Source organism: Gorilla gorilla, chromosome 5, assembly GCF_029281585.2.
Source record: "Gorilla gorilla gorilla isolate KB3781 chromosome 5, NHGRI_mGorGor1-v2.1_pri, whole genome shotgun sequence".
In the NCBI taxonomy this organism is placed as follows: domain Eukaryota; kingdom Metazoa; phylum Chordata; class Mammalia; order Primates; family Hominidae; genus Gorilla; species Gorilla gorilla.
Window position 1 is genome coordinate 100,054,670 of NC_073229.2, and position 26,058 is coordinate 100,080,727.

The window sequence follows — 26,058 nt, forward strand, 5'->3', positions numbered from 1 at the left end:
GAAATAAGGAGAAAAGTTGACTGTGTGACCTTCAATGTCATATTAGAATATAACAATCCCATCCAGTAAACAGAGACCACCTGTGGGTCAATCTGACCAGCTGCCTGCTTTTGTACAACAGGCAAGCTAAGAACGCTTTTTAAATTTTTAAATGGTTAACTTTTAATTAGTTATGTAAGTACCTACATAATTTTTGCCTTTTGGCTTTCAATGCCTAAAATATTTACTGTTTGGCTTTTAAAGAAAAAGTTTGCTGATGCATGGAAAGCAATAACTTTGTTCGACTCACTATTTACTATGGATTATGGTCCAGATGTTTTACAACTCTATAAAATTAGAAATTAGTGTAGAGAAATTTGATGATGCAATGATTGTAGTTTCTGTTTTACATTTACCAATCTCATTTCATCATTCTCTCTTGTCCTCTGGCTACCTAAAATTCCAATTTTTCATATTCTCTTTAAACCAGCTTTGTCATCCTACCAATTCCCTTATTTCAAAATTAAATAGGACTTTGACATATGCTCAGTATCTACTTTATGACAATTATGGTTTTTACATTTTGAGGGTGATTCTTTGATAAGGGTTAGGGGAGGCAGGGATGGGTAGGGCTGGTGGTTCTGGAGGCTGGGGGGACACTGGACGTGAGGTGGGAGGACCTTCTTACCCTTCAGTGTTGCGGACCACTACCTCTAATCTATGTCTACTATGAAGGTGGTCAGGGAAGGGCGAAAGGGTAAGAAATCCAGTAATGCAGTTTTGCTATAGTTGACTATCCTGGCTGGGAAAACATTGAAATGATAGGATGCCTTCTCTATTTTCCAAGGATAGATTCTTGAGATTCTCTCCTAGAGACAAAGCTAAGTATTTATTCTTGATACACAGAATTTCCAGCAGCTGCCTTTTTTTCTTGCCAAAGATTTCTCCCTTTTAAATCTCTTTCAAGGAGAATTTTCTCAGCAGATTGGACCATCATCATTGAGTTCAAGTAAATACTTGAAAGATCAAAACCTGAATCAGGGCCGTTCCTGTATTTGCTTAAGTGACCTTCTGTTATCATCAGGGATTTTGAGCATCATTGTCTCTTGGGTCTCTCTTACTACATGCTGGAGGATGGGCACTGTTGTGTATCAGCCCAAGCCTTCCGTAACTGAAAAGTCCACACACCAGCAATAGAGCCAAGAGCTGTGTAAATTGGAATTTGAGTCCTTGTTTTCTAGGAATCTGAAGTAATTATCTTCACTCTGGATCCAGGGTCCTGAGAGACAGCACGATCTGCTGGTTGCACTGGTTGGTTGTACTAGGGACATTTTAATCAGCTCACCCATCAGTCACTATGATTGCTTACACGCAAATATACCACCAAAAGGAGAAAATTTGGATCAGCCAATTGCACTGAAAAACTAGGAGCAAAATAGCTGTCATATTGCTAGATTTAAAAAAGAGGAAGAAAATGATTGAAAATCATCTGCACATTTTCCGTTAATGTGTTTTAAAATTTAGATATGCATTTCTCTTATAATAATTTTGCATGTATTTCCCCAGACTAAAATTGTATAGGAGTACTGATGCTAGAAACAGTTTTCTGTAACTGTACAGGCTTTTTTTTAGAACAGTATTTTAAATTTCATGTTCACAAAGTTTTATAAGATACGCAGATTCATAGAATTAAGAAGTTAATTAACTCTATTCAAAAGCAATGGTGGTGAGAATTTTTGGGTTTTAGTACTGTCTCCTCCCTGGATTGGAACAAGGGTTTGAATGGAAAAAGGAGGTGTGAGTGAGGGTGGTGTTTGTGAATCTGTGTTTGTGCACCTGACTACCACATGCTTTGGGGTCGCTATCTCCTCCTCTTCAGCAGCCTCACCCTCCAATGGTAGCTCGTACTGCTGTGTGCCCTGCATGGTTAGTGGTCCCCTCTGAATCTCATATTAAAAATCTGATCTCCAATGCTGGAAGTGTGGGCCTAATAGGAGGTGTTTGTGTCGTAGGGGCAGATCCCTCATGACATGGGTAGATTAATGTCCTCCCTGGGAGGGAGGGGTGAGTTCTTACTCTGTGAGCTCCCACCAGCACTGGGTTGTTAAAAAGAGCCTGGCATCGCCCTCTCCTCTGCTTCCTCTCTTACTGTGTGATTTCTGCACATGCTGGCTCCCCTTTGCCTTTTGCCATGAGTGGAAACAGCCTCAGGCCCTCACCAGAAGCAGATGCTGGCGCCTGCGGAAAGATGAGCCAACTCTTTTCTTTACAAATTATCCAGCCTCAGGTATTCCTTTATAGCAATACAAACAGACAAAGACAGCTGGTATTCCATCTCCCCAGCCCTGGACCTTAGTGGCTGCAGCTGGCTGCTTAGTTCTTGCTATCTCCGGCCAAAGGCTGTCTCATTGACCAGCCTGGAGGGACTAGATTTCTTTTCATTTATTTCTACCCCTACATTCTCTCTTCTGTTCAGGCTTAACAAATGGGACTTAAAGAAAACTCAGTGCTCTCTTCATTATGGGACCATCCCTTAGTGATGCCCAAGCCCACAGGAATTTGTAGGAAGTCTGGCACAAAAGAAACTTGTCCTTAAAAAGTCTTTTGGAATGAAAAAGATGTAGTTTTGATCCCAGCATAGTTCTAAGATGTCCCTTTTCTACTACAGTGCAAATTCCTTTGGGTAGGGATGGATTTTCACGCATTAGCATGTTATATGGTGGTTGATGAATGCTGTTTTGGATTAAGCATGTAGAAGATGGTCAATGTCCTGATCATCAGTCCAGTGCCCACTTCCTGATTACATGGGTGAACCCAGCCTTCGCCTTTGGTGAAATATCTAAACCAGAATCCCCAGCTGTGTATGAAGGAGCCCACAGAGTCAGTGACTATTCCCCGTGCCCCCCTCTATTCCTTGCCTGCTCCTCCCTGCCTGCTGGTACCTTCCTCCTTCCCCTCACTGTTGACTGGAAGGAAAATCTTTGAGGGCGGTTTAGCACAGTGGCTTCTAGCTATGCATAGCGTAGTATAATTAGGAACCATGCTGGATATTGGATTTACCCATTTGGATTTACACAGATGAATCCATACAGTTCATTGATTATTTTTAACTTATAAAATCCATGTTTGACTTTCTAATTCTGCTGTCCTCAAACACTTTGATTGAACCATCATCATTTGGTTGGTGCTTAATGATGTTCTAAGCATCACTTAAGACAAGCATCACTATGTCCTAACTGGTGCAACATAGCCAATTTTTGGCAGGCCTCTTGCATAGAGTTATTATTTTATGAGTTTTCAATGTATATAAAATTTAGATTTTGTCACTCTCCAGGTATCTGGTAAGGAATAGAGTATGAACTATAAGTTCGCCGAAGTGCTTAGTGTAACATTCAGTGGCTTTTGCAAAGTATCTCCCTTGTAGTTACCATGAGTGGTCATTCAACATTCAACAGCTTTCATTCAGATTCACTGCTTCTCCTGGCTTTACATGTTAATTTCTTCAAAAGTATTTGAGTTGGTGCAGGCTCAGGGTTGAACTACCTCTGGAAAGCAAGCAAGTAATTTCCCAGGTTGTCCAGCAGGCACTGGCTTTCCCCTACTTTTCCACCACTAAAAATAAGAATTGGGCGTGTATGCCATAGTTCACTGGGTAGGCTGGAGGTATTCTTAGGTAGCTCAGCATAAATGTGACTCTGCTGGGAGTGAAACTGACGTTAGCACCATCTCATGCTTACCACCTTTGGTTTCTTGGAAGAAAAGCTGCATAGCAGAACTATTCACAAGAAATTAGTGAAAATAATTTCAGTTCCACCCCCTCCACAAATACCTTGTCACGCTACTTTTTACTGTTTTTGCTGGTACCTTAAGCAGGTCACAAATTGACAGTCAAGTTAATTATGACAATGTTGCAATAGTAACTACTAATGTTTATTAAGTAACTACAATTTGTCAAGTGCTATATTAAGTATTGTAAATATTCTTTCAGTTAGTTCTCATAATGTTACCATCTCCATTTTCTTTTCTTCTCTTTTTTTTTTTTCTTTTTTTTTTTTTGAGAGGAGTCTCTCTGTTGCCCAGGCTGGAGTGCAGTGGGGGCAATCTTATCTCACTGCAACCTCTGCCTTCCGGGTTCAAGCGATTCTCCTGCATCAGCCTCCCGAATAGCTGGGATAACAGGCACCCACCATCATGCCAGGCTTATTTTTGTATTTTTAGTAGAGATAGGGTTTTGCCATTTTGGCCAGGCAGATTTCAAACTCCCGACCTCAAGTGATCCACCTGCCTTGGCCTCCCAAAGTGCTGGGATTATGGGTGTGAGCCACCACACCCGGCCAAAATTTCTCCATTTTCCATTTGCAGAAATTGAGTGCTGCAGTTACCACACAAGATTCAACATTTAGGGCTGGGGATCCCCAAGACCATTACTATGCTGTGCTTGCTTCCAATATCAACAGTGTCCCTTATACAGCCCTGGTAGTGCACTAACAGCTTCCCACCCTCTTTCTAAGACACTACTTAAGTGGCATCTACATTGAGAAACTGCTCCCTACAGCCGCACACCTGGGTTATCCATTGCCTCAACTTGGCTCCTCACGTTGACCTTCTTGTGCTGGTGGATGGGTCCCTAAGTAAGCTGTCAGCTCCCTGAGGGAGGAAGGAAGACAGGGGATTGTGCTATGACTTCTTCAATGTTTTCCAAGTCCTGCTAGCTTAATCAATTGGCTGAAGAAATTAGCCTTCTGATCCTAACTGGCAAAGACCCCTGGTTCCTTTTCAGTTCTGAAGTAGTTTTCTGGGGAAGAGGCAGTGTCTTACTGGCATTTAGGAGGTGTTTGATTTCTTAGGGGATCCACAGGGCTTGCTCAGCTGCTCCTGTTTGGAAGTAAGTGCTCCCAGGCTCAATGCCTACAGGCGGTCTGTCTTTTTAAGGATCCTGTTTACTAAGGTACGGAGGCAATTTGCTTAAAGTTGCTCAAAGCCCTGCTCTATCAAATATAAATGTCTCCCACTGAGCCTTTTTGGTTTGCATTTTGCCCACGGCCTCTTCCTTCTGCTTTCGTTGTTAGTCCACAGAGAGCCAGAGAGGGTGTTAAAGATTCACTCCACTAATTCATAGCCAATTAGGAAGCTTTGTTTTGAATTTGACTGGGAGGTAGCTTTGGCAGCAATCGGGAGCCCTCCCTGCCTTTTACCCCCAGGAATAAAGGACTTCTTTCAATTGGTTAGAAAACAGAATTTTGAAACTAATGGTAAAAACAGTTCCCAATTTGGTCACAGCTGGTTACAATGGTGCACACACTTTGCTTTATTATCAGAGCAAATGTTTGCTTTCTCTTGTGTGGCTTTGGGCTAAGCTCCCATGTCTTTAAAAGTTTTCTCCTTGTCTAACTCTTTGCTTTAATCTTCACATGGAAGCTGATCTGTAGTATACAACCAAAAAGCAAATTTATTTTCTTCTTTTTTTTTGTTGATGGCGAAGTGACTTTCTCCAAGTTTGAATTTTTATCTAATGATTATTTTTCTTTCCTTAGAATGCTGTCTCTGATCCTGAATTACATGATGAAGTAGCTATTCTGATAATGAACTGTGATTGAAAGATTGCTTAGGTAGGAAGCCCCGAGGTTGTTGCAGAGCACTGAGAAAGTGCTTTTGACTTCTAGCAGAATGTAAATTAGCTTGGCTGTGGGCTACATTAAAAAAAATCTCTTAAACACAGCAAAAGTTTTGTTCTGATTAAACTTACAATTAAAGCTCTCAGATTGTGCAACAAGAGGTGTGCTTGTCCATTGCTTTTTGATACAGGAAAATGTTAACCTGCATGTCTTTGGACTCTACCTTTCTAATGATGTGCTCCATAGCTTCCAAAAGGTTATTTCATCTGATGTCATTTCAGTTTGATTTTTGTGGCCTAAAGATTGAAATGTGTGCTTAACAAAAGAACGAAATAAAAAAAAATGAACAAAATATCTCTACCACTTTCTGGGTTGGATTCTTTTACCTGGTTCAATGTTGAGAGAGTAGCTGTCTATTTCCAGATGGAGTTGTTGGGCTGCAGCAGAACGAAAATCCTCCAAGACCCCGTGCACAGCCTTGGTGAGGTTATACGGCACTGACTTAGCAAACTTCATTTTGCTATTCACAATCACACTCCCGTTTCTGAAGTTAAGTATTTCAAGTTGCTTAAATCCTGTAAGATTGGATCGTAGATATGGAACCAGCTGCAAAATAAAAGATGGTTTCCTCTTAACTGTGTTCTAAGTGCTCAGCTGCTGCTAATTCCACTTACACTCACTTTTCATTAACTGAGACATATATTTTAGTTCCTTTTTATTATTTTGATTTTTGTTTTTGGATTTAATGTGAGACCAGAATGCCACTACTTAATGGTTGATTTGCAGTGATTAGTTCCATATTTCCACCTTTCTATCTGTGTATTGAGATGGATGGCTGTGATTTTTTTCATGGTGAATTGTGAGAACAGATGATTTTTAAAAACCTGAGCCAATGCTATTAGCAAAGCAGGAATGCCAAGTTCAGTTATTTAAAAAAAAAACCCCAAGTAAATAAAAATATGTTCCAAACTGAGCCCAGGAGCAGACTGACCTGTGTCTATGTAAATGGGACATCTATTTGGATGCAGCCAATTTGAAATGACCTATTAAAATAAACAACAGCTTAAACATCAGCATGTCTCTCTACGCAGTAAATGTTTCCTGGCCAACACAAATGTGGTGTAGTGGAAACAGCAGGAAACTGGCAGGAGACTTGGGTGCCAGTCCTAGAACTGTCCCTAACTAGCCATGTGACCTTTATCAAGCCCTGTAACCACTGTGTTGTACCTCAGTGCCCCTATCTGAATGGTGAGGAAGAACAAAAAGTGGTTCCCAGCGAGCCCTTTCCAAACTATCATAATCTCAACAGTATGCCCCATGGCACTGTGTTTCAGGTTCCCACATCTGCCTCCTGTGAGCCATGCCATCCTAGAGATCATTTTTCAGAAATGGTTGAAACTCAGTGATGTTCACCTTGTCCTTGGCTCTGAAAGTGAGCCTCCTCATTCATGAATTGTACTATGAACCCAGAAAGCATAGAGATGCAAGCACCAACCTCCTAGGCGTGACCCACACCTCCTTTTTATTTGCCCTTGTCCCCACTCCACCACAATTTTGACTCTGACCCAGTCCCACATTCTGTTACTTCCCTCACAAGGTTTTTGTGTGAGTAAAATGAAATTTTAAACAAATTGTGGTACTTCCCTTTTCAAGTTACTGTCCCCTGATGAGGACAGAACTTACTTGACTAGCCTCATTCTTGGTGTCTTAGCATTGCTTTGGCCTGGGGTAGAGATTCCCTGTCTTCACCTGCTGTGCAGATAGCTAGGTGCTGCTTCTCCCAAATCCATTTTCCTATTTCTCATAGAAAGAGGCTGCTGATCTAGAAAGCACATTTTCCAGCCTCCCTTGCGGCAAGGATGGCCATGTGACTAGTTCCCACTAATATGATGTGGGCAACTTTGGTGTCTTTTGCTTAGGAGAAAATTGCTTTCCCTCAGCTTCCTCTCTGCTTCTCACAAGTGGAAACAGGGATGTACCAATGACCCAGCTTTGACCATGTGAATGAGGAAATGCCCGTGGTGTTGGCAGAGCTATAGGATGGAAGAAGTGTGGGTCCCTGAATGACATCGTAGAGCTAAGCTGTCCTACCCATCAAGTGAAAGAGAAATAAACTTGTATTGAACGAAAGTCACTATATTCTTACCTCTTCATTATGGCAGCTTAGCATGAACCCTAATTAACATACCGTGGTTAGTTTGTCAGAGGCAGGTGAACCAGCACAACTCCATCTTGAATAGGAGCTGGGTAAAATGAGGCTGAAACCTACTGGGCTGCATTCCCAGACAGTTAAGTCACTGGATGAGAAAGGAAGTCAGCACAAGACACAGGTCATAAAGACCTTACTGATAAAAGAAGTTGCAGTGAAGAAGCTGGCTAAATCCTACCAAAACCAAGATGGCCATGAGAGTGACCTCTGGTCGTCCTCACTACTACATTCCCATCGGCACCATGACAGTTTACAAATGCCATGGCAATGTCAGGAAGTTACCCTATATGGTCTAAAAAGGGGAGGCATGAATAATCCACCCTTTGTTTAGCATAGCATCAAGAAATAACCATAAAAATGGGCAACCAGCAGCCCTCGGGGCTGATCTGTCTATGGAGTAGCCATTCTTTTATTCCTTTACTTTCTTAATAAACTTGCTTTCACTTTGCACTGTGGACTTGCCCTGAATTCTTTCTTATATGAGATCCAAGAACCCTCTCTTGGGGTCTGGACTAGGACCGCTTTTCTGTAACAGGTTCACTGGGACTCTGTTCCCTGAGACTCTCCCAATATCTACTCACCTCATTATAAATGGTGTGGGGTGGGGAGATAGCCCAGATAAAGTCTTACTTTAAAACAAATGTTCACTTGAGAAACTGGGTTTCATGTGGATTTTAATTTGTGTAATAATTTAACTTATATGAAGTATAACATTTTTTATTTATTGTCAGACATTCTGCCATCTGTGTGATATGTACAGTTTATTTTAATTAGCCATGAATGTGTAGAGGTATTACATAGTTCAACATTTCTTATTGTATATGTATTTCTTATTGTGTATGTATTTCTTATTGTATATGTAGAAACAAAATAAACATGTGAGTTTGGGAGTATCTTATTATCAAAGATATATGTCATAATAATTATCTTTTCACTTTCTTTGTTAGGGACCAGGAATGATAAACCACTTAGTCGTTTTTTAGGTTTACAAGAACTTAAGGGGAACTAAGAAAGGAACCCTTACTCCTGAACTCTCAGCCTCATCTGTGCTGGACCATTCTAACTTTGTACCCTTTCATGAGATTGATATAATTTAGAAAATGTTCACTCTATTTTTAGATTCCATGTTCAGTGCTTGAGTGTGGATTAACTAAGTTAGGGAGAATTATAATGAAAAGAGTTTAAGAACAAATTTGTTCCCACAGATTGGGTGGTGGTGTCTTCCCATTTGTCTATCACAGAACTCACTTCCCCAATTGGATCCGAATTCATCTCAAAATTCTAGTTGAATGTCTTCAGCAACAGCTGGCTTGGCGGTTTGTTTCTACTAACACTAATTGCTCAAGACAGCCAATAATTATATTATAAAATAACAACAACAAAGAAAGAAGAGACAAAGAATTGGGAATTGTGAGCAGTGCCCACTCACCAGCTGTGTGAATTGTTGCTCCAGAGCTCGGTACTCCAGAGAGCTCTTGTTGAACAGGTCGTTGGAGAAGGCCATGTTAGCAACACGCAGACTGAAGAACACTACCAGCTCTCGGCCCTTGGGGGCAATGGTCATAGAACTAGTGGTGATATACTGTAAAGCTGAGACAGGAGTGGTATCCTCCAAGAAATGATCCGGGACAGAAACATATTCGCTGAGTTCTGGTACCTCAGATGGGGCAGGAGTGTCAGACAGATCCATTTCATCTAGGTCTCTGACCATATCTTCGCCGCCTGCACTTGATCTGCTGTCATCTGAAGATGCAGGTGGATGTGAAATTCCCAGAGCCAGTTGGCTGATTGCAGAATAATCACTGGTGGGGATGGTGAGCCCTGGTACTAGCATTGTCTGGTCAGTGGCCATTGTATCTGTGGTGCCTTGATCAGTCAGAGAGAAGATACTTGATGCCGTAAAGAAAGGTGGAGCTTCTGACAGGGAGGTAGAGGCCATAGCAGGTGGAGACCAAGAAGTGTCTGTGGAGGAAGTACAATTTCATTATGTCCAAGTATTCCCCAAAGAATAGAAAGTGAAAAAAAGAAAATCCAAAATTAAGCTTAACTTAAGAAAATACATAGCATTTGTGTAGATTATTTCAATAGTCATTTTTTTTTTTTTTTAAAAAAGAGAAATTGGAACAGCAAGGGCAGGCAGCACTATGTCCCAACCTAGGGAGACAAAGAGTGGATCCCTGTACCCATTTTATTCAGGCCCAGTAGTTCTTGATATATGAGACTAAAAGAGCACCAGTTAACTAGAATTTCTGGAATTACTGCCTAGTCAGACACGATACACTTGGGAACCAAGTAGTACAAACTGACTAAGTCACCAATTAGTGCCAAACTGCAGCTGGCATTGGAACAGATTTAGATCCCTCATCCCCGTATAGAACTCCCAGACAACTAGGTGTGCAGTTTTGACCCAGAAATTTTATTCACTTTCCAATAATGCAAATCTGCATTTTATGCAGTTGGATTTTTTTGGTTACAATAATGATGTTTTGGTATTTTTACCACTTAAAATTTAAATTATGCTTTTCCAAAATTGAGTAATCTAATTGAATAGCTTGTCAATTTGCAAAATGATACTGGGAGTATAAAGGTATTGGTGAACATATAATTTGAATGTTACATTGACCATACAACTTGCTATTTATTAATATTTAAAACCTCTCAATTAGCTGGGTGTAGTAGTACATGCCTGTAATTCCAGCTGCTCAGGTGGCTGAGGCCCAAGAATCTCTTGAACTTGGGAGGCAGAGATAGCAGTGAGCCAAGATCATGCCACTGCATTCCAGCCTGGGTGACAGAGTGAGACTCTGTCTCAAAATAATAATAATAATAATAAAATACAGTAAAAAACCTTTGCCACAGTTACATTATTACACTCTGACAATTTCTACCACCATTTTGCATTGCTACCTTGGGTAAGTACACATTGAACTATCAAAGCCTACCCCTTTTTTGGTACAAAATGAAAATAAATATTTCTAAACTAAGAAAGTGGTGGAAACTTTCAGATAAACAGATTGTTGAATTATTAAAATATTCCAATAAACCTAAATCCAGAGCCACTGATGATATTTAAGGCATTAAGTGACCAAAACAGGGAGCTTTTTGTAATTTCTTCAGTGGCCTTTTGGCAAATATGCAGGAAAGCTCTGTTGAAATCCAAATGCTAAGCATGATAAATGGACTGTCTGGATGCAGATATAATCTCTGGACTCTCAGTCAGCTAATTTACTATGGTGAAATTACCAAAACCGAAACTCCAAGTGATAAACAGCTCTGAAAGTTGGAATCATATTAGTTTTATTACTTTCTTAAAATAAAACCTGTCTGTTGGTGAGTTATGCCAGATTTCAGAGAAGCACCCTCTTTTCTCTCACCTGGGGAGGGTACCTGCGTGTGTCTACTCATAATTCACTCAATTGTGAGAAATAATGTTACCTAATATCTAAGATCTCTCTGGAGATACACTTAAAGTTTTATTAAAATCTCCATTGCTATGGGCTGAATGTTTGTGTCCATGCAAAACTTGTATGTTCGGGCTCCAATCCCCAATGTGATGATATTTGGACATGGGTCTCTGGGAGGTAATTAGGTCACGAGGGTGGAGTCCTCATGAATGGAATTACTGGTCTTATAAGAAGAGACTCAAGAGAGATGATCTCTCTTTCTGCCATGTGAGAATATAGCAAGAAGGCAACAAACTCCAAACCAGGAGGAGAGCCCTTGTCAGGAATAAAATCTGCAAGCACCTTGATCTGGCATTTCTTGGTCATGAGAACCGTGAGAAATAAATTTCTATTGTTTAAGACATCCAGTCCATGATATTTCATCATGGAAGTCTGAGTTGACTAAAATATCCACAAACAGATCTGGGATGATAAATTGAAAGGATTTGATTTGACTTTTTTTGTGCCATGGGAAATGCATTTGAATCTGTGTTCTTATGATGTGATCTCTGCTCCTGTGGGTGATAAGAGTTGGCAAGAAGCACAATGATAGATGTCTTCATTTTGCTCTTTCGCCAGCATTTCATTACTCACAACTTTCTTACTATGTAGACTTTAACCTGTTTAAAATAGGCTTCTACATTATGTCATCAATCAACAAAAATAAATTTCTGGCCATTTCCCTTTGTGACATCTTTTTTAATTTTATACTTTAAGTTCGAGGATACATGTGCAGAACATGTAGATGTGTTACACAGGTATACATGTGCCATGGTGGTTTGCTGCATTCATCAACACATCATCTATATTAGCTATTTCCCCTAATGTTATACCTCCCCTATCCCTCCCCTACTGTGCCACAGGTGTGTGATGTTCCCCTCCATGTGTTCTCATTGTTCAACTCCCACTTATGAGTGAGAACATGTGGTGTTTGGGTTGCTGTTCCTGTGTTAGTTTGCTGAGAATGATGGCTTCCAGCTTCATCCATGTCCCGGCAAATGACATGAACTCATCCTTTTTTTCCCTTTTTATTATTTATTTATATTTTTATTATACTTTAAGTTCTGGGATACATGTGCAGAACGTGCAGGTTTGTTACATAGGTATAACTGTGCCATGGTGGTTTGCTGCACCCATCAACCAGTCATCTACAATAGGTATTTCTGCTAATGCTATTCCTCCCCTAATCCCCCACCCCATGACAGGCCCCGGTGTGTGATGTTCCCCTCCCTGTGTCCATGTGTTCTCATTGTTCATCTCCTACTTATGAGTGAGAACATGCGGTGTTTGGTTTTCTGTTCTTGTGTTAGTTTGCTAAGAATGATGGTTTCTAGCTTCATCCATGACCCTGCAAAGGACATGAACTCATCCTTTGTTATGGCTGCATAGTATTCCATGGTATATATGTGCTACATTTTATTTATCCAGTCTATCATTGATGGGCATTTGAGTTGGTTCCAAGTCTTTGCTATTGTGAACATTGCCACAATAAATATACCTGTGCACATGTCTTTATAGTAGAATAATTTATAATCCTTTGGGTATATACCCAGTAATGGGATTGCTGGGAAAAATGGTATTTCTGATTCTAGATCCTTGAGGAATTGCCAAACTGTCTTCCACAATGGTTGAACTGATTTACACTCCCACCAATAGTGTAAAAGTGTTCCTATTTCTCCACATCCTCTGCAGCATCTGTTGTTTCCTGACTTTTTAATGATCGTCATTCTAACTGGTGTGAGATGGTATCTCATTGTGGTTTTGATTTGCATTTCTCTAATGACCAGTGATGATGAGCTTTTTATCATATGTTTGTTGGCCGCATAAATGTCTCCTTTTCAGAAGTGTCTGTTCACATCCTTTGCCCACTTTTTGATGGGGTTGTTTGTTTTTTCCTTGTAAATTTGTTTAAGTTTCTTGTAGATTCTTGATATTAGTCCTTTGTTAGATGGATAGATTGCCAAAATTTTTTCCCATTCTATAGGTTGCCTGTTCACTCTGATGATAGTTTCTTTTGCTGTGCAGAAGCTCCTTAGTTTAATTAGATCCCATTTGTCAATTTTGGCTTTTGTTGCGATTGCTTTGAGTGAATTAGTCACGAAGTCTTTGCCCATGCCTATGTCCTGAATGGTATTGCCTAGGTTTTCTTCTAGGGTTTTTATGGTTTTAGTTCTTACATTTAAGTCTGTAATCCATCATGAGTTAATTTTTGTATAAGGTATAAAAAGGGGTCCAGTTTCAGTCTTCTGCATATGGCTAGCCAGTTTTCCCAACAGCATTTATTAAATAGGGAATCATTTTCCCATTGCTTGCTTTTATCAAGTTTGTCAAAGATCAGATGATTGTAGATGTGTGGCATTATTTCTGAGGCCTCTGTTCTGTTCCATTGGTCTATGTATCTGTTCTGGTACCAGTACCATCCTGTTTTTGTTACTGTAGGCTTGTAGTATAGTTTGAAGTCAGGTAGCATGTGCTTCCAGCTTTGTTCTTTTTGCTTAGGATTATCTTAGCCATACAGGCTCTTTTTTGGTCCCATATGAAATTTAAAGTGTTTTTTTTCTAATTCTGTGAAGAAAGTCAACAGTAGCTTTATGGGGATAGCATTTAATCTATAAATTACTTTGGGCAGTATGGACATTTTCAAGATCTTGATTCTTCCTATCCATGAGAATGGAATGCTTTTCCCATTTGTTTGTATCCTCTCTTATTTCCCTGAGCAGTGGTTTAGAGTTCACCTTGAAGAGGTCCTCCACATCCTTTGTAAATTGTATTCCTAGGTATTTTATTCTCTTTGTAGCAGTTGTGAATGGGAGTTCACTCATGCTTTGGCTCTCTGTTTGTCTATTATTGGTGTGTAGAAATACTTGTGATTTTTGCACATTGATTTTGTATCGTGAGACTTATCAGCTTAAGGAGATTTTGGGCTGGGATGATGGGGTTTTCTAAATATATAATCATGTTTTCTGCAAACAGAGACAATTCGACTTCCTCTCTTCCTATTTGAATACCCTTTATTTTTTTCTCTTGCCTGATTGCCCTGGCCAGAACTTCCAACACTATGTTGAATAGGAGTGGTGAGAGAGGGCATCCTTGTCCTGTGCCAGTTTTCAAAGGGAATGCTTCCATCTTTTGCTCATTCAGTATGATATTGGCTGTGGGTTTGTCATGAATAGCTCTTATTATTTTGAGATAGGTTCCATTAACACCTAGTTTATTGAAAGTTTTTAGCATGAAGGGCTGTTGAATTTTATTGAAGGCATTTTCTGCATCTATTGGGATAATCATGTAGCTTTTGTCATTGGTTCTGTTTATGTGATGGGATACGTTTATTGATTTGCATATGTTGAACCAGCCTTGCATCCCAGGGATGGAGCTGACTTGATTGTGGTGGATGAGCTTTTTGATGTGCTGCTGGATTCAGTTTGCCCGGATTTTATTGAGGATTTTTGCATCAATGTTCATCAGGGATATTGGCCTGAAATTTTTTTTGTGTGTCTCTGCCAGGTTTTGATATCAGGATGATGCTAGCCTCATAAAATGAATTAGGGAGGATTCCCTCTTTTTCTATTGTTTGGAATAGTTTCAGAAGGAATGGTACCAGCTCCTCTTTGTACCTCTGGTAGAATTTGGTTGTGAATCCATCCGGTCCTGGGCTTTTCTTGTTGGTAGGTTATTAATTACTGCCTCAATTTCAGAACTTGTTATTGGTCTATTCAAGGATTCAACTTCTTCCTGGTTTAGTCTTGGGAGGGTGTATGTGTCCAGGAATTTATCCATTTTGTCTAGATTTTCTACTTTACTTGCATAGAGGTGTTTATAGTATGATCTGATGGTAGTCTGTATTTCTGTGGGATCAGTGATGATATCCCCTTTAGCATTTTTTACTCTGTCTATTTGATGCTTCTCTCTTTTCTTCTTTAGTAGTCTGGTTAGTGGTCTATTTTGTTAATCTTTTCAAAAAACAAGCTCCTGTATTCATTGACTTTTTGAAGTGCTTTTCATGTCTCTATCTTCTTCACTTCTGCTCTCATTTTAGTTATTTCTTGTTTTCTGCTAGCTTTTGAATTTGTTTGCTCTTGCTTCTCTAATTGTTTTAATTGTGATGTTAGGGTGTCAATTTTAGATCTTTCTCACTTTCTTTGGTGGGCATTTAGTGGTATAAATTTCCCTGGAAACACTGCTTTACCTGTGTCCCAGAGATTCTGGTACATTGTGTCTTTGTTCTCATTGGTTTCAAAGAACTTATTTATTTCTGCCTTAATTTTGTTATTTACCCAGTAGTCATTCAAGGAGCAGGTTGTGCAGTTTCCAGGTAGTTGTATCATTTTGAGTGAGTTTCTTTTTTTCTTTTTTCTTTTTTGAGATGGAGTCTTGCTCTGTCACCCAAGCTGGAGTGCAGTGGCATGATCTCAGCTCACTGCAACTTCTGCCTCCCGGGTTTAAGCAATTCTCCTGCCTCAGCCTCCTGAGTAGCTGAGATTACAGGAGCTGGACACCATGCCCGGCAAATTTTTGTATTTTTAGTAGAGATGGGGTTTCACCATCTTGGCCTGACTGGTCTTGAACTCCTGACCTCGTGATCCACTCGCCTCGGCTTCCCAAAGTGCTGGGATTACAGGCATGAGCCACTGTGCCCAGCCGTTGGGTGAGTTTCTTAATCCTGAGTTCTAAGTTGATTGCATTGTGGTCTGAGAGGCTGTTTGTTATGATTTCTGTTGTTTTGCATTTGCTAAGGAGTGTTTTATTTCCAATTATGTGGTCAGTTTTAGAATAAGTGCTATGTGGTGCCGAGAAGAATGTATATTCTGTTGACTTGGGGTGGAGAGTTCTGTAGATGTCTATTAGGTCCGCTTGACCCAGAGCTGAGTTGAAGTCTTGAATAGCCTTGTTAGTTTTGTCTTGTTGATCTGTCTAATATAGACAGTGGGGTGTTAAAGTCTCCCATTATTATTGTGTGGGAGTCTAAGTCTCTTTGTAGGCCCCTAAGAACCTGCTCTATAAATCTGGTTGCTCCTATATTGGGTGCATATATATTTAGGATAGTTAGCTCTCCTTATTGCATTGATCTCTTTGCCATTATGTAATGCCCTGCTTTGGCTTTTGATATTTGTTGGTTTAAAGTCTGTTTTATCAGAGACTAGAATTGCAACTTCTGCTTTGTTTTTGCTTTCCATTTGCTTCGTAAATATTCCCCTATCCCTTTATTTTGAGCCTATGTGTGTCTTTGCACGTGAAATGGGTCTCCTGAATACAGCACACCAATGGGTCTTGAATCTTTATCCAATTTGTCAGTCTGTGTCTTTTAATTGGGGCATTTAGCCTGTTTACATTTAAGGTTAATATTGGTATGTGTGAATTTGATCCTGTCATTATGATGTTAGCTGGTTATTTTGCCCGTTCGTTGATGCAGTTTCTTCATAGTGTCGATGGTCTTTACAATTTGGTATGTTTTTGCAGTGGCTGTTACCTGTTGTTCCTTTTCATATTTATTGCTTTCTTCAGGAGGCCTGGTGGTGACAAAATTTCTCAATATTTGCTTGTCTGTAAAGGATTTTATTTCTTCTTTGCTTATGAAGCTTAGTTTGGCTGGATATGAAATTCTGGGTTGAAAATTCTTTTAAGAATGTTGAATATTGGTCCCCACTCTCTTCTGGCTTGTAGGTTTCTGCAGAGACCTGCTGTTAATCTGATGGGCTTCCCTTTGTGGGTAACCCGACCTTTCTCTCTGGCTGCCCTTAACATTTTCCCCTTCATTTCAACTTTGGTGAATCTGATGATTATGTGTCTTGGGGTTGCTTTTCTCGAGGAGTATCTTTGTGGTGTTCTCTATATTTCCTGAATTCGAATGTTGACCTGTCTTGCTAGGTTGGGGAAGTTCTCCTGGATAATATCCTGAAGAGCATTTTCCAACTTGGTTCCATTTGCCCCCTGCATCACTTCCAGGTACACCAATCAAATGTAGGTTTAGTCTTTTCACATAGTCCCATATTTCTTGGAGGCTTTGTTTGTTCCTTTTCATTTTTTTTCTCTAATCTTTTATTCATTGAGTTGATCTTCAACCTCTGACATCCTTTCTTCCACTTGATCGATTCGCCCATTAATGTGTATGCTTCACGAAGTTCTCGTGCTGTTTTTTCCGGCTCCATCAGGTCATTTATGTTCTTCTCTAAACTGGTTATTCTAGTTAGCAATTCTTCTAACCTTTTTTCAAGGTTCTTAGCTTCCTTGCATTGGGTTAGAATATGCTCCTTTAGCTTGGAGGAGTTTGTTATTATCCACCTTCTGAAGCCTTCTTATGTCAATTTGCCAAACTCATTCTCCATCCTGTTTTGTTTTCTTGGTGATGACAAGTTGTGATCCTTTGGAAGAGAATAGGCATTCTGATTTTTGGAATTTTCAGCCTTTTTTTGCAGTGGTTTTTCCTCATCTTTGTGGATTTATCTACCTTTGGTCTTTGATGTTGGTGACATTCGGATGGGGTGTTTGTGTGGACGTCCTTTTTGTTGTTGTTGATGCTATTCATTTCTGTTTGTTAGTTTTCCTTTTAACAGGCCCCTCTGCTGCAGGTCTGCTGGAGTTTGCTGGAGGTCCACTGTAGACCCTGTTTTCCTGGGTATCACCAGAACAGCAAAGATTGCTGCCTATTTCTTCCTTTGGAAGCTCCATCCCAGAGAGGCACCTTCCAGATGCCAGCCAGAGCTCTCCTGTATGAGGTGTCTGTTGACCCCTGCTGGGAGGTGTCTCGCAGTCAGGAGACACAGGGTTCAGGGATCCACTTGAAGAGGCAGTCTGTCCCTTATCAGAGCTCAAGCGCTGTACTGGGAGATCTGCTCTCTTCAGAGCCGGCAGGCAGAAACGTTTAAGTCTGCTGAAGCTGCATCCACAGCCGCCCCTTCCCCCAGGTGCTCTGTCCCAGGGAGATATGAGTTTGATCTATAAGCCTCTGACTGGGGCTGCTGCCTTTCTTTCAGTGATGCCCTGCCCAGAGAGGAGGAATCCAGAGAGGCAATCTGGCTACAGCAGCTTTGCCAAGCTGCAGTGTGCTCCACCCAGTTTGAACTTCTTGGTGGCTTCCGCTGTGAGGGGAAAACTGCCTACTCATGCCTAAGTAATGGTGGACTCCCTTCCCCCTCACCAAGCTCAAGCATCCCAGTTCAACTTCAGACTGCTGTGCTGGCAGTGAGAATTTCAAGCCAGTGGATCTTAGCTTGCTGGGCTCCATGGGGGGGTGGGATCTGCTGAGATAAACCACTTGGTTCCCTGGTTTCAGCCCCTTTTCCAGGGGAGTGAAGAGTTCCCTCTCGCTGGTGTTCCAGGCAACACTTTGGTATGAAAAACAAACTCTTGCAGCTAGCTCAGTGTCTGCCCAAACGGCCGCCCAGTTTTGTGCTTGAAACCCAGGGCCCTGGTGGTGTAGGCACCTGAGGAAATCTCCTGGTCTGTGGGTTGTGAAGACCATGGGAAAAGTGTAGTATCTGGCTGGAATGCACCGTTCCTCACGGCACAGTCTCTCATGGCTTCCCTTTGCTAGGGGTGGTAGTTGCCCAACTTCTTGTGCTTCCTGGGTGAGGTGATGCCCCACCCCACCCTGCTTCAGCTCACCCTCCGTGGGCTGCTCCCACTGTCTAACCAGTCCCAGTGAGATGAGTTAGGTACCTCAGTTGGAAATTCAGAAATCACCTGCCTTCTGCGTTGATCTTGCTGCGAGCTTCAGACCAGAGCTGTTCCTATTCGGCCATCTTGCCAGCCGAAAAAAAGATGTTTTTTGTGATATCTTAATATTAATCCCTCACATTCACAATAAACCTAACCAAGTTATTTCATTAAAGGAACAATTTGCTGTTTAATTATAGGGTTGCTTGATAAAATATAGGATGCTCATTAGAACATACGTTTACTAAAAATTATTATTTTTAATCTGAAATTTAAATTTAACTGGACATCTTGTATTTTTCTTTGCTGAGTCCAGCAACCCTATTTAAATGTGATTTTAAAAGACTCCTACTCTCTTTTGTTTTGAGATTGGAGCTTCTAAGGTTATAGTCAATTCCTTTGGAAAAAATATTATCCAAACCTTATCACTATTTGTAAGTGTATTTTAAATAAACATGTTTTCATCTAATTCATATGAAAAAATTAGACACAGTAGCGACACAGACCAGTCCAACATTGTATTTTTGCACTACAATAGGAAAGTCAAACACTAAAAGCCAAGGCCATTCATTTCACTCTGAACTATGCAAAATGAAAAGATTTAAAATAACTGTTATGCTAGAGTGCGTGTGTGGGTCTGTGAAGGTATGGAGTGTGTTTATGTGTATGTGTATGTGTATGTGGCAGTCCATTATTTCTAAGTCCAGCTGCCAAATGTAGAGTACATAGCTATTGTGGTCACTTTCTAGGTTGGAGGTCTGTCCAAAGGCAAGGCCACAAATGATATGGTCCAACCCAAAGTAGATGAACTCAGGTCCATCTGAAGCCCAAAGTAAGGTATGTGGGTGGGAGATGCCAGAAGCCCCATTAGTAGCCAGAAGAAGACAAAGCAGAAGATGAACAGTGTGTGAGGAACAAGTACAGATGAAAGGCTATTTTAAATGCTACTAGAAAGGATCACATATATATGCTGAACCATAAGCATCAAGTGGTTGCTTATTCATGTCAAAAACTCTCAAAAGAAGAGATTCCATCCAACTCCTTTATATCTTTAAGGGGCATGACCAGCAAATTCTTAATTTTATATCAAACAAATCCATTCTTATTTATAATAACAAGAAAGTTATTATCTTCCTTTTTGGAATATTATAGAGATAGAAAATGTTAATTATCCACTCATTCAACAAATAGACATTGATAGCCTAGTATTTGCCAGACATTATTCCAGGTGCTAAAATATATAAGTGAGCAAAGATAAAATTTCTGGCCCCAAAGAGCTTACTGTCTAGTGGTGGAAGACAAAAAACAAAACAAAAACCAAAACAATACCAAGAAAAATACATAGTACGCCAGGTGGTGATAAGTGTTATGGAAATAAAATGAAGCAGAAAAGGGGATGGAAATACAGGGTTTCCAATTTTATACAGTTGTCATTGAGAACATAATATTTGAGAATAGACCTGAAGGAGATGAGTTAGCCGTGCAGCAAATGCAAGTGAGAAGGCTAAAAGAAGAAGAATGCCTGTCATGCTCAGGGAGCAGCTAGCTGGGAGAACAGCATGGCCACAATGGAATTCTATACTATCAATCAAGTGTCAGGGTGGCTAAAGACATTTTCAAGCACACAGTCTTAAAATTTTTTCCCAGGCACCTTTTCTTAGCGTGTGTTTACCTAAAATGAGGTAGTAAACCAAGAAAAAGAAAGAAATGGGATACTGAAAAATGTTCAGGTCAAGGGAAATCTCCAGGAAATGGTAAAGGGGACTTTGAAATACAGTTACCCAGGTGTAAAATGCAACCAGCTAAAAACTGCATTCATCTCAAGAGACAGGTACATTGAATGCATCTTTCACCAAGCCTTCTGCAATTGTACCAATTTTTAAAAGATTTCTTTGCCATTTTTTTTTTTGAGACAGATTCTTACTTTGTCACCCAGGCTGGAGTGCAGTGGCATGATCACGGCTCACTGCAGCCTTAAACTCCCTGTCTCAAGCACTCCTTCCTCCTCATTCTCTTGAGTAGCTGGGACCATGTGCATGCACCACCACACCCAGCAATTTAAAAAAAATTTTTTTATGTAGAAATGGGGGTCTCTCGATGTTACCCAGGCTGGTCTCAAACTCCTGGGCTCAAATGATCCTCCTGCCTCAGCCTCCTAAAGTGTTGGGAGGCATGACCCATCATGCCCAGCAACAATTTATTTTCCAACTTTATTAAGGCATAATTGACAAGTAAAAGGTGTGTACCAAATTTCTTAACCTGACAAAACTACTGGATGAAATGTTCCACGGAACAGGAGAATAAACCCAGAGGGAGAAGGGATCAAGGAATCCAAACTGGGAGAAAGGCCAAGGAAAATCCAAGATAGCAAAACAGGTAGCAAAGGGAAGACCCAGAAGACAGCGGTCCAAAAGTCCTAGAGAGTAACTGTCCAGAGAGAAAGAGGTGGTATATTACAATTGCAATGGAAAGTTTGAGAAGAATTAGTAGTAAGTACAAAGAAAACTAAGTGAATAATAATAATAAATAAGCCTGATGCAGTGGCTCACACCTGTAACCCCAGCACTATGGGAGGCTGAGGCAGGTGGATCATCTGAATTCAGGAGTTTGAGACCAGCCCGGCCAACATGGTGAAACCCCAACTCTACTAAAAATACAAAAATTAGCCAGGTGTGGTGGCACGTGCCTGTAGTCCCAGCTACTTGGGAGGCTGAGGCAGGAGAATCACTTGAACCTGGGAGGCGGAGGCTGTGGTGAGCCAAGATTGCCCCACTGTACTCCAGCCTAGCCTACAGAGTGACTCTCTGTCTCCAGGAAAAAAAAAAAAAATCACAGAAAACATTAACTCCAGGAAAACAGAAAGGAAACACAGCAGATTGATCAGCTGAGAATATTTACTATAAATACTGAATATTAATTTAATAATATAATATCACTATATTGGGAACATTGAAGAGAGAAAGAGGGGATGGTATTGCAAGAAACTTAACTCTTTACCTACAATAATGGAACGTCAATAAATGATGTATGAAACGATGACTCAAAAATGCATATTATTTAAAAATATGGGGAAAAATAAATGTCAGACAAAACAGCTGAGTTAAAAGGGACTGAGTTAAAAGGCATTGTTTTTGGTGAGTGTTACTGCACAGTAAAGAGGTGTGAGATAGTAAAATGCTGTATTTGTCATGATTTTTTAATATGATTTGACTTTAAAAAATTAAACTTTTTATTTTGAGATAATTGTAGATTCAAACGCAGTTATAAGAAATAATACAGAGAGTAACGTCTGTGAAAATTGCAGAATTAGACGCTCCAAAAGTCTGTCCTTTCAATAAAAAGCTGGTGAAAAGTGTCAGAATTGACTTTTTCAGAATTCTGGAAACTAAACAAAAGCTTGCAGCAAACAAGGGAATGCTTAATTAAGAACAACAGCTAAATCTCAGTAAGAACAGTGAACTTTGTGGCATTTTTAACTTACCCTGTTCTTATCCCCCACTCCCCAGCTCAGTGGTAGCCTTGAAAATAACAGCCCTCATTTCCAGTAGCAGTACTCCAGGGAGCAGAATGGACCTCACTGACAAAGAGTTTTAATTATTTGTTTCGACCTGACTCCCTGGAATACCAACTCAAAAGGCTGGCCTTTATCTTTCCTAACTAGGAACTCTCCTGATGCTAAAATGGTTACCTGGGGAAAGTTTGTCAAAAACACCCAGGCAAATGCACTAATTGCTACTGTGTGAGGCAATGGGTAACAGCTGGGCACACAATAGACTAAGCAAAAACTTGGGAGGAAAGGCTGGGGAATGAGATGCTTTGGGGAAAAAGCACTTTCAAAAGCTCTGACATATTTTGGGGAATCTAGAGGGCCACTTTAATGCCCAGGGCTGTATGCATGCTCAGTAAGGACCTAAGAATGCATATAGTTCTGGGCATTAAAATCTCTGTCTGACCTTCAGAGTTCTGCAAAAGCACGAAGAGAAGGCTAATCGGGAAGTGGCTGCTTTCTGGTTATGGGGTTTCTTTTGGAGATGATGAAAGATTTCTGGAATTAGACAGTGCATAACATTGTAAACATATTAGAAACCACTGAATTGTCTACATACAGTGATTAAAATGGTGAATTTTATGTTATGTGAATTTTATCTCCATAAAGAAAAAATAGGCTGGGCACAGTGGCTCACGCCTGTAATCTCAGCACTTTGGGAGGCAGGGGCAGGCAGATCTTGAGGTCAGGAGTTCAAGACCAGACTGGCTAACATGATGAAACCCCATCTCTACTAAAAATACAAAGATTAGCCAGGTGTGGTGGCGGGCGCCTGTAATCCCAGCTACTCAGGAGGCTGAGGCATAAGAATTGCTTGAACCCAGGAGGCAGACGTTGCACTGAGCTGAGATGGCGCCACTGCACTCCAGTCTGGGTGACAGAGTGAGACTAGTCTCAAAAAAAAAAAAAAGAGAAAAATGAAAAAATAATATAGAGAGAATTTGCATACTGATTACCCCTAATAACATCCTGCAAAACTATAGCATAATATCACACAATGTTGACATTGATAATCTAGAGACAATTCCCATCATCACAAGGATTCCTTCATGTTGCCCTTTTACAGTCACCTCTACTCTCCCACCCATACCCTTCTTAACGTCTGGCAACCACTAATGTGTTTTTTATTTCTATAATTTTGTCATTTCAAGGATGTTATATAAATGGAAAAATACAGTATGTAACTTTTTGGGATTGGCTTTTCTTACTAAGTATAACTCTGGAGATTCATCCAAATTGTGTGTATCAATAATTTGTTCCTTTTTATTGCTGAGTAGTATTACATTATATAGATGTACCACAGATGGTTTAACCATTTACTCTTGAAGGACATCTGGGTTGTTTCTAGTTTTGGGTGATTTAACATAAAGCTGCTATAAATATGCATGCACAGGTTTTTATGTGAGCATGTTTTCTTTCTCTATAATAAATGCTCAAGAGTGAAATAGCTTGCATGGTAGCTGTATGTTAAATTTCTGGAGAAATTATCAAGCTGTTTTACAGAGAGGCTGTACTATTTTACATTTCCACCACCAGCAATGTATAAGTGATACAGATCCAAATGCATTTTCCAGCATTTTTTGTTACTTTTTTTTTTTTTAAATTTTAGCTATTCTGATCAGTGTTAATGATATCTCATCGCGGTTTTAATTTGGACTTCCCTAATAAATAAAAATCTGAACGTCTTTTCATGTGCTTATATACCATCTGTATATGAGGTAAAATGTCCCTCCCTATTTGGTAAAATGTCCATTCTTATCTTTTGCTCATTTTCTACTGGAATTTTTAATTGTTATGAGAATTGTTTATATTTTCTACATACTTGTTCTTTTTTTTTTTTTTTTTTTTTGAGACGGAGTCTCGCTCTGTCGCTCAGGCTGGAGTGCAGTGGCGCGGTCTCGGCTTACTGCAAGCTCCGCCTCTGGGTTCACGCCATTCTCCTGCCTCAGCCTCCTGAGTAGCCGGGACTACAGGCGCCTGCCATCACGCCCAGCTAATTTTTTGTATTTTTAGTAGAGACAGGGTTTCACCGTGTTAGCCAGGATGGTCTCGATCTCCTGACCTTGTGATCTGCCCGCCTCGGCCTCCCAAAGTGCTAGGATTACAGGCATGAGCCACCACGCCCAGCCACACACTTGTTCTTTACCAGATATATGTTTGCAAAGATTTTCGCCAGTCTGTATCTTTTCTTCTCATCCTCCTAACAGTGTCCTTTGCAGAGCCATTATTTATTCAACTACTTTGTTCCGTCTAGGATATACGAGACAAAAATAAAACTCAGGAAACTCACTATCATGTCATATTTTAGGCCCTAAGGTTCCTAGTTAGTCCATCTTCTTCTCTTTACCTTTCAGAGCCTTCTCATATTTGTTTTGTATATAATATCAGGGTATTTAGATACACTTAGGAGGAAAAGTACATTCATTTCATCTTCCCGGGGGTGGAAATCTACTTGAATTTTTAAATGATGTCCTTATTTTATTTATTAAAAAACATTATTCCATCTTGAATTGATTTTTGTATAAGGTGTAGGAAAGGGATCCAGTTTCAGCTTTCTGCAGACTTGGAACCAACCCAAATGTCCAACAATGATAGACTGGATTAAGAAAATGTGGCACATATACACCATGGAATACTATGCAGCCATAAAAAATGATGAGTTCATGTCCTTTGTAGGGACATGGATGAAACTGGAAATCATCATTCTCAGTAAACTATCGCAAGAACAAAAAACCAAACACCGCATATTCTCACTCATAGGTGGGAATTGAACAATGAGATCACATGGACACAGGAAGGGGAATATCACACTCTGGGGACTGTGGTGGGGTGGGGGGAGGGGGGGAGGGATAGCATTTGGAGATATACCTAATGCTAGATGATGAGTTAGTGGGTGCAGTGCACCAGCATGGCACATGTATACATATGTAACTAACCTGCACAATGTGCACATGTACCCTAAAACTTAAAGTATAATAAAAAAGTTATTAAAAATATAGACTAAATATGTACTGTTATTTGAATGTCCCCTCTAAGACTCATGTTGAAATTTAATTGTTATTGTGGCAGTATTTAGAGGTGATTAGGCCATGAGGACTCCCATGTCATGAATGAATTAATGCCGTGATCATGCAATTGGGTTGTTATAAAAGCCAGTTTGACCCTCTCGCTTTCTTGCTCTCACCCTCTCCTGCTCTTCTGCCTTCCATCATGAAATTATGCAGCCCAAAGGCTCTCACCAGATGCAGGACCCTCGACCTTGGACTTTCCAGCCTCCAGAACTGTAAGCAATACATTTATTTTCTTTATAAATTACCCAGTCTGTGGTATTTTGTGACAGTAACACAGAATGGAATAAAACAATTTGACTGAAGAGAGTCAGGTCAATACTGACAGGCTTTAAGAAATCATTAAAAATGATATGAAAAAGAACAAAGTTCAGAAACTGATCATAGAGGACAGGATAAAATGTAGAAGAAAGACAAAAGAAAGCCTACATTTATGTAACTTGTGTCTTTCAATAAGACAACAACATAACAAGTGAATTAGGAAAAGTCCTCAAACCTATGACAGGAGAAAAATTTTTCTGATACATTAAAACAAACAAGGCCG

General features: G+C 40.2%; 1 protein-coding gene across 2 annotated transcripts in view; it reads right to left on the reverse strand.

Annotated features, from left to right (window-relative positions):
* IMPG1 (interphotoreceptor matrix proteoglycan 1) overlaps positions 1-26,058 on the reverse strand; it is a 153,781-nt gene that overhangs the window by 22,053 nt on the left and 105,670 nt on the right. For both annotated transcript variants that reach the window (XM_063707717.1, XM_019028932.4), the window contains 2 exons: positions 9,233-9,765; positions 5,981-6,200 (listed from right to left, as the gene is read on the reverse strand). In XM_063707717.1, the coding sequence (XP_063563787.1) occupies positions 5,981-6,200; positions 9,233-9,765 (753 nt within the window). The remainder of the gene's footprint in view (positions 1-5,980; positions 6,201-9,232; positions 9,766-26,058) is intronic.